This window comes from Cicer arietinum, chromosome 8, assembly GCF_000331145.2.
Source record: "Cicer arietinum cultivar CDC Frontier isolate Library 1 chromosome 8, Cicar.CDCFrontier_v2.0, whole genome shotgun sequence".
Lineage (NCBI taxonomy): Eukaryota > Viridiplantae > Streptophyta > Magnoliopsida > Fabales > Fabaceae > Cicer > Cicer arietinum.
Window position 1 is genome coordinate 23638479 of NC_021167.2, and position 8865 is coordinate 23647343.

General features: G+C 25.9%; 1 protein-coding gene and 1 non-coding gene across 2 annotated transcripts; one reads left to right on the top strand and one right to left on the bottom strand.

Annotated features, from left to right (window-relative positions):
- Positions 1–6564, top strand: LOC101510259 (uncharacterized). Its single transcript, XM_004516689.4, has 6 exons — positions 1–341; positions 4174–4391; positions 4725–4968; positions 5135–5223; positions 5401–5492; positions 5745–6564. Exons 1-6 carry the CDS (start codon positions 240–242, stop codon positions 6026–6028), a joined length of 1029 nt encoding a protein of 342 aa, XP_004516746.1. The 5' UTR covers positions 1–239; the 3' UTR covers positions 6029–6564.
- A 1898-nt stretch (positions 6565–8462) lies between these two features.
- On the bottom strand, positions 8463–8586 carry LOC113784973 (small nucleolar RNA SNORA69). The gene has a single exon (XR_003471138.1). It is a non-coding gene; the product is annotated as a small nucleolar RNA SNORA69 (small nucleolar RNA).
- Positions 8587–8865: the final 279 nt, after the last annotated feature.

An 8865-nucleotide genomic window follows, 5' to 3' on the forward strand; every position in this document is an offset into this window, starting at 1 on the left:
ATAATTAGTGAGAGATTCTTTTTTGATAAATGGGTGAGAAAATTGAGAGCTTCCTACACACATAAAAAAAACTAAGAGCAAATATCAATTCAAAAATAAAATAAAAATATTAAAACCCCATTTGCTCATTCATCAAGAATTAAAATTCTCAAGGGTGTGTTGTGTTTAGTTTTTATGTTTGTGAGGTGTTTTTGAGAAATTTTCTTTCATTTTCTCGGGAAAATCTTTGATCAACAACAATGTCATCTTCAAGCTGGAGTTACTTTCGAAATTATCCATCTAATCTGCAACGCTTTCTTCAATGTGTCACTCCAGTTATTGCTTCACAAACTCTACCTCAGGTAATTTTTAATTTTATTTATTTTATTTTATTTTATTTATTTTATTTTATTTTATTTATTTTCTAAATTTAGTTTTACAGTTTTTAATTTATTTAATTTTTGGGTCAGTGTTGAATGCTGATGATGCCAATGTTTTCATTCTTCCTCTTTGTTTCGTTAATTCATGGGATGGTGTGTTTGTTTGTTTGATTGTGTTTTTTTTTTAATTTAAATATAAAAGGGACATTTTTGTAATTTAATATTATTATTATTATTATTAGAATTCTCTAGAGTTTTTTTTTTTCTTCTTAAAGATGTGTATGTTACGAGCATTAAATAACTATTTTTTTATTAAAAAAATGAAAATGTAACAAAGTGAATATATGTTTTGAATCCACTAGAATAATGATAATAAAGTCAGAATCTTTTTATTCAAACTGTTAATTTTGTCTATTCAAATATTTAGAAGTTTATAGTGGATTTTGGAAACAAAGTAATTTACGAAGGTTTGAAAAGTCAGAAAATTATTAAAAATTGATAAACTTTAAAGAATGTTATAATATATAATGTTAACGTTTGAACAGAGAAAACTGTTTTTTTAATGGAATTAGAGTTCTAGTTGGTAGTTTTGAAAGAAAAAAAAATGAAATGCTTTAATTGAATAACTTTATGGAGGTTTTGAATACATAAGTTTGATTTTTTTTTTTTTGGTCTATGATAAGTTTAATATTTTAAATAGAAAAAAATGGGATCAACAGACTTATTAAATAGAAAACGGAAACTAAATTTCATAAAAATTATTATGGTAAAAACTGGATATCTTAGTTACAAGATATTAAAAATATAACTATGTCTTATGGTACTATTGATATGTTGTCGAAATTAATTATTGGATAAGGGACAAAAGATTTGTAAAGATATATCCTTAAATTTTATTATTAAATGAGTTTAATACTATAAAAATATAAAATTATTTTATTAACATTTAACTATAACCATTGATTATTTATACTGACTGACTGTGTATAATCATTTTCGCTTATTTAATTATTATTTTATAATATATATATATATATATATATATATATGTTTATTAATTTTCCAGACTTTTTCTTATCAAGCTTTCCAATTTCACGAAATTATTAGTAAAAAAAAATTTATGTCAACATAATATTTTTTAAATGAATAAAATATCAAATAAATAAAATGAAATTAATATCAATTTTTTTCCTTTTCAAAAAATTTTAAATAATAATTGGATGCTTTTAATATTTTAAAATATTAATATAAAACAATATTTTTTATTTATTAAGTAGAATTAGTTTGGACAGACTAAAAAAATTACTTTAGTATTTTTTTAGGTGTAGAACTAGTTTAGTATTATTCATCTCTTTTTTTTTTTTGGTACAAGTTCAGTATTATCCTAATTTATTAGAGAATAATAAATAACCTTATAAAATATATTTTATTTTATTTGAGTTCTCGATAAATTTTTAATAAAAAATAATTTATTAAATCCTATGCAGATAACATTACTTTATCAACTATCATAAAAAAAATCAATAGTAAACATATCCTAGTTGTACGTGATTCTACATCCTTATCAATGGTTTGACTTTGACTTTTAATTTCATTAATAAATTATTACTTGTATTTATTTATTTTTAATTCTCATTAAAAATATACACAATTATTACAAAAATAATTAATTTTGTTAATTTTATTGATAAAATAAATTTTATTTATCAAAATATTCATATTAATAATAATTAATAGAATAATTAGATGAATTGAAAATTGAATTACAATAAATAATAATTATAAGTCCACAACCAATAATCTTAAATTGCTTTCTTTTTTTGTTTTTTAAAATTGCTTTCATTTTTTGCTTTTTAAAATTGTTTTCTCGTGTAACGAATATTCATTAGAATTTGATCCTTTTGAAAAGTCTCCATCCACGCCAATTTTATCTTTTGATATTTTGAAAACAATTAATGAAATATAAATTATATAGTCGTGTTGTCGACACAAAATCTTTCTTACTTTGAAACATTTTTTTTTATCAAAATTAAAAAAAGACGTTGTTTAATATCACATGTTTTATTTTAGTTTAGAAAAATTAAGGAGTGTTTAGTAAAACACGTGTACTTTTAACTCATTATTATAAATTAAAGTCTTATACATTTATATCGTTATATCTTTTGTTGTGTTTCTTACTCTACTAGTCTAAGATTTTATTATTTTTTTACTAAAACTAGTATAAGTCCTTTGAATGTAAATGAGATGAGAGATATTAATTTCTTTAATAGAAGAATGAAATGAGATATTGCCCTTTACTTTTCCCTCTAAATTTGATTATTTAATAAAAAGAAAAGAAACATTTGCACACAAAAAAAGAGAAGAAAAAACACTTTACTTGTAATTGTAAGCCTTAAATTTGGACAATGATCCTTTAAATTTAATTTCTACCTTTAATTTTATATTTAATTTGATTTATTTTTCTCACATTTTTTCTTCCATATTAAACAATAATTTTTTTTTTAATCTATTTTTTTTTTTTTGTTAAAATCCTCTATCTTTTCCACCTAAAAGATAGAGGATCCATATCCTTAACTTTGATAACACATAACATTATTCTTTTTTTAGAGACACTGTACATTGGAAAGAGATAGTGAAACCTTCTTTTTCTATATAAATAAATTCCATATATTTTTATTTAGTCAAATATTCGGTTCCTTATAATAATGGAAAAAACACATCACACAAAGTCTTCTTAATTTATTGCTTTGACGAAAATCTGTGGGTTTCTTTTGTTTTACAATGGCATGACATTTTTTTCTTTTTCAAGAGTGATTTCATTTGAAAAATTATGATACTTGCAAAATAATTTTTTTTTTTTTTTTTATTTCAAGAAACATTATTACCTCACTCTAAATTTTATTTAATATATATATTATAGATTGAGTCTGGAGTAATTTTTTAGCATTTAAGTTGAATTTTGAAATACAATATAATTTTTGTTTTACTCAATACTTGTGGTATGATAAAAAAAAAAAAAACAAAGTAGAAATCAACTTCTACTTGGCCTTTGGATTAGGATTGATGAGGACATAAGCCAAACTTTAGAAAACTTTTAATTTTTTTTCAAATTGATATCAATTGCACATGTTTCTGGCTGCCCTAGATTGCCCTACGTGTAGGGCAATACTTGTGATATGATAGAAAACAGAGTAGAAATATTCTATTGGTCGTATTCCATAAAAAAAGGCTTATCATATTAAATAATTTTTAAATTAAAAAGTTATTAAATATTTTGTTAACACGACGAATTATTATTGGTTGTTAATGTCAATTCTGTATATCTCTTTTAAATTTATGTAGATAGTACGGATGAAGATTAACTTTATTACACGACTGTAAGATTTATTTCACTTAATAACTTTAAGAGGATATAAAATTTCGTTCATTTAATCGTTGATAATTTTTAGATTATCTTAACGATTCTACTAACAAAAACTTATATATATATCATATAACAGTTTTATAGTTGATATTTTACTTGTATTTTAAAAAGTATAATATATTTAAATTTAATTTATTTGATAAATTATTAAATATTTTTAAATTTTATGATTACTTCTTTATTCAATTTATTCAATAACAACCGTTAATTTGACGATTAGATTGATAACATGTTTACAAAGAATTATTAAGCAAAGTAATTCCAATAAAAGTTATTTTAGAGTAAATTGATCTTCATTCTTTGTGTTTGCTTAGTGGTCCCCTAAAAAATTAGGATTTTTCCATTTGTTATCTTAATTATTTTCTTTGCTTTTATCATGTAATTTTGCAGAGTTGCATCAATGATCTAAATAGTTTATGGCAACCCCTTGGTAAGGACACTATTGAATGCTTCACTTTGAAAGAACTGTGGGATTGTTACAATGAATGGAGTGCATATGGTGTTGGTGTACCTGTGATGTTGGAGAATGGTGATACTGTGGTTCATTACTATATTCCTTATCTATCTGCTATGCAAATCTACACCAATAAGTCGGTCGCGGCTTCCCGGTATGTAGTAAATAATGTCGTGTGTTTATATATAAAAGGTCTACTTAGATCGACTTATTTGAATTTATTGATTGATATAAATATTTGTGAGATTGTTTAAAAGAACGGGTGAAAATAACTTATGACATGTCTATAAGTTGTTTTTAATTTATTTCCATAAATTCGTTAGGATATATGAAAACAACTTATAATTTATACGAAAACAACAATTAGACTTTATTATATCTTTTTGTTTAGAAATATCTTTTTACATAATCATTTATATGATAAACGTTTAATTAATTTTATAATACAGTTGTTAAAGGTTTATCAGTTTATGTTTTCAATTTCTAGGAACCAGAGAGAGGATAATGATGTAGTTGAATTTGAAAGTGATTCATGGAGTGATGACAGTGGAACCGATAACTCTTCTAGATCTTTAAGTAACTATTCAAGCAAAGCTTGGGATGCTGTTTCTGAAGACTCAAACTTTGACCAAGAAAGTGGCTCATGGCAAACAAAAGATAAGCTTGGCTACCTTTACTTAAACTATACTGAGATGGCTTCGCCTTACCAGAGAGTTCCATTTATGGAGAAGGTAGTCTTTTTATCGTCGATATTGTCATGTAGTATTTGTTTTTCATCAACTTGTGTTTTTTTTAATCAGATAAGTAAAATCACGTTAAAAATACTGGTATTTCACTTTTACTGTTGGATATATTGAACTCACACTGTACATCATTTTTAATTGTTTCTTGTTTCAGATACTTGAGTTAGCTAAAAGTTATCCGGAATTAATGACGACGATGAAGAGTGTTGATCTTTCGCCGGCAAGTTGGATGGCTGTTTCATGGTGAGTATACTTTTTTACCCTTGCTCTTGTTACATGTATTGTTTGTGTTGTCAATGAAGCAATTTTATTTATCAATTTAAACTCAAAGCAAAAATGAACTTGTTAATTTATGTGTGATGTTAGGTTTTCATGGTTAGAAAGATGTTATGTTGACTCTTAATTTGTTGATATATATAGGTACCCAATTTATACCATCCCTAGTAGAAAAACTGACAAGGACATGGAAGCATGTTTCCTCACTTACCATACATTGTCTTCATCTTTCCAAGGTATTTTAAACTAGTGTTATTCAAATCAACGTATCTTTTTATTGCTAAGTAAAAAACAAATCAGTAGTTATTTCTATCAATTTAATATTAAGGTATGACTTTCTCTATAATATAGTTTCTAAAATATATAAAATTTGTCATGTCAGTCTCTAATATCTTATGAGTAGATGTTATTGACGAATTTTATATATTTTAAGTACCAAGGAATTTTATAAATTGTTAGCAACACATTTTCTAACACTTTGTTTGCAGACTTTGCTGAGCATTATGATATGGACATAGAGAAAGATGAATATTGTTTCAATGGTTGGGAAAATATTGTAGGAGACGATTACAACAAAAAGAACAATGACTCTATTTCTCTACCTCCATTTGGACTAGCAACCTACAAAATGCAGTGTGATCTTTGGCTAAACACTGATCCAAATGATTATGAAAGTATATCATGTCTATATAGTGCTGCTGATTCTTGGTTGAAACAACTCAATGTCCCTCACCATGACTTCAACTTCTTCACATCAAACCCTCTCTCATAAATCAATTTTCGTCGATTGATACATGATCGTCCTTTGATTGAGCTTCGAAAATCGGATGTCGGCCGGCTCAAAGAAAATATATAGGTTCCTTTTGGTGCAACCATGAAAGCATTCAAAAACTTTGGAGTTGAATGGTAAAAGGGTGTATAACTTGTAAGCAATGTAAAAAGCTTTGGTAGTTGGGATTAAGTTTTTAATCAACCATTTTGGTTTTTTTTTATAACTTATATAAGCTACTTTCTAAGAAACAAGATTATATACTTCGTAAGTAACTAATTAGATTAAATGATTAATGAGTTTCAGTTAAGAACGAATTGTCCGAATAACTCGAGTTCAAATCTTAACTGGAATAATTCTTTATCATACTTTACTTACCTACCAACTGAACTCTAGATTACTAGGATTCCATTCCTCTAGGAACCATAGGGTTAAAAAAAGAAAAGATTATGTGGTTTGTTACATGTAATTGAACTATGGTATATATGCTATGTACTATAGTCGTCTTTAATCAAACATGGGCTTTGTTGATTTTTGTATATCCTTCTCCTTTTATTCTAACTTCATGGTAAGAACAATGCTACAACTTTTATAAAGCTAGCTTGTTAGCAATAACATGATCATAGAGTTGAATTCAAAATGAATTTTATATGGAAAATAACTTTGAGAATTTGATACATACAAAAGAATTTTTTTTTAAATATTATATATTAACTAATTAAAAACATTTTAAAACAATTAATACAATAACTCTTTTTACGGAGTATATTTCAAACTCACAAATCAAATTTAATCAAATAACTAATCTCTTAACTTAGTAACTGAAACTGTTGATCTTAATATACCTAAACTCATCTTAGTATTTTTAAAGGAGTTCAATTTGGTAAGAATCTACTTTGAAGTGGTCCAACAATATTTATTTATTATCAACAAAAGTCTTATTTTTCAAACAGGAATTTAGAAACCAGTTTAAAGCTTTGATACTCAACTATTTTTTGGATGTTGGAACAATGATTTTTCAGTCAAAATTTCCATAATGACACGAATAAAAAAAATTGCACTCAACTTCTAAATATATTTTCACACAATTGACTAGTAAAAGAAAATAAGTTGACAATCATTTGACCTAAGAATTATTTTAAAAAGTTAGGAAATGTGAAAATTTTCATTATTTAAAGTTATACTAATGACTATTATTCAACCGTTTTTAAAAGAATATAAATTATATCTTTTGAAATTACAAAATTCAACTTTTACAATTAAGAACAAATATGTGAGAACTCCAAAGCTCAATAATTGGAATAGTTTAAGGAAACTTTGAATGCTTTAAGTTTTAACAATTCTTCATCAATACACCAAACTCCTTCAATATTCAAACATTTCTTAGCATGATCATATTTCTCAATGTGGGAAGAATTTGGTGTTTTTGATTCCAACTTTTCCTCGAGTTTCAATACCACTAAAGTTTGCTTTGAGTCAAAACTAGTGTTATCAATCGGGGATTGCAAATAATAGTAGTTTGTAATAATACTAATGTGCATACATATATAACCATTATTTGATAATATTTTGTATTAAATTATAAAATAATAGTAGTTTGTTTAAATTCTACTGCACCGCTATTTAACAACATTAATCGGCCAAAACTAAGTTATACGGCAAACGTAGCTCCTTCCTCAACTTGATAAGGTTTGAGCAAATATAGTTATTTAGCTTCTTATGGACTCTTATGATTTATTTAGCCTTCAAACTTCCTTTCTCTCTTAAACATATTCCCAAATCAAGGACTACTTTTGAGGTTATCCTAATTTGACATATCCAAGAAACTTGAAAGTGAAAAAACTTTACGCGAAAAAACCGTTATTTTATATTTTTGAGAAGTTTTGTGGACCATCTTTAATGTGTCTAGAATATTTAAGCACCAATTTACACTTGACTACTTTAGAATTTTACATGATTTTTTTAGAGTTATAATATTAATTTATATTAATCTATTCATATGTATTAACCAATTATTGATTTCTAGATTTAACACTATGAGAATTTATCATTCCAAGTAATAACCTTATAGTGAAATTGAAAGGGTTAGTTTAAAGTAATATGGTTGTAAAAGTTTAAATAGACTTAGTTAAAAAATAGATATAATTTGGTCGTGTTGACTTAAAGGATTAATAATAAAAATTTAATTACAGTTTTAGTCCTCTTTATTTTTATTAATTTCTAAACACTACACGAAAAAACGGATTTTACAGCGCTTTTTTTAAGCCATTTACAGCGCTTTTTCAAAAAAATAAGCGTTGTGGAAACGAGCGCTGTAAATGATACAACAGCGCTTTTAAAAAAGCGCTATAAAACATGTAAATACAACGCGCGCTTGTTATTCACATTTTACAGCGCTTCTTCACAAAAAGCGCTGTAATATGCACCCCATTATATGAGTTATGGGTGTGCATTTTACAGCGCTTTCCCAAAAAAGCGCTCTAAAATGCACACCCATAACTCATATATGGGTGGGCATATTACAGCGCTTTCTCACAAAAGCGCTGTAATATGCCCACCCATAATTTCATATATGGGTGTGCATATTACAGCGCTTTCTCAAAAAAGCGCTGTAAAATGCCCACCCATAATTTCATATTATGGGTCTGCATTTTACAGCGCTTTTCTTGTACATTTTACAGCGCTTTCTCACGAAAGCGCTGTAAAAGGTGCACCATTAAAGCACTTTAGAACAACATTTTATAGCGCTTTTTAAAAAAAGCGCTGTAAAATGTGTGTGTGTGTTTTTTTTTTTAAAACGCTGTAAATTAATTATTTGAAATGAAAAGCGCTTTTTAGCT

Excerpts from the sequence above, each read along its gene's own strand:
- LOC101510259 (XM_004516689.4), top strand. The coding sequence starts at position 240 with ATGTCATCTTCAAGCTGGAGTTACTTTCGAAATTATCCATCTAATCTG. Across the intron at positions 4,392-4,724 it reads AAGTCGGTCGCGGCTTCCCG|GAACCAGAGAGAGGATAATG; the intron begins GTATGTAGTAAA and ends TTCAATTTCTAG. Across the intron at positions 5,493-5,744 it reads ATTGTCTTCATCTTTCCAAG|ACTTTGCTGAGCATTATGAT; the intron begins GTATTTTAAACT and ends CTTTGTTTGCAG.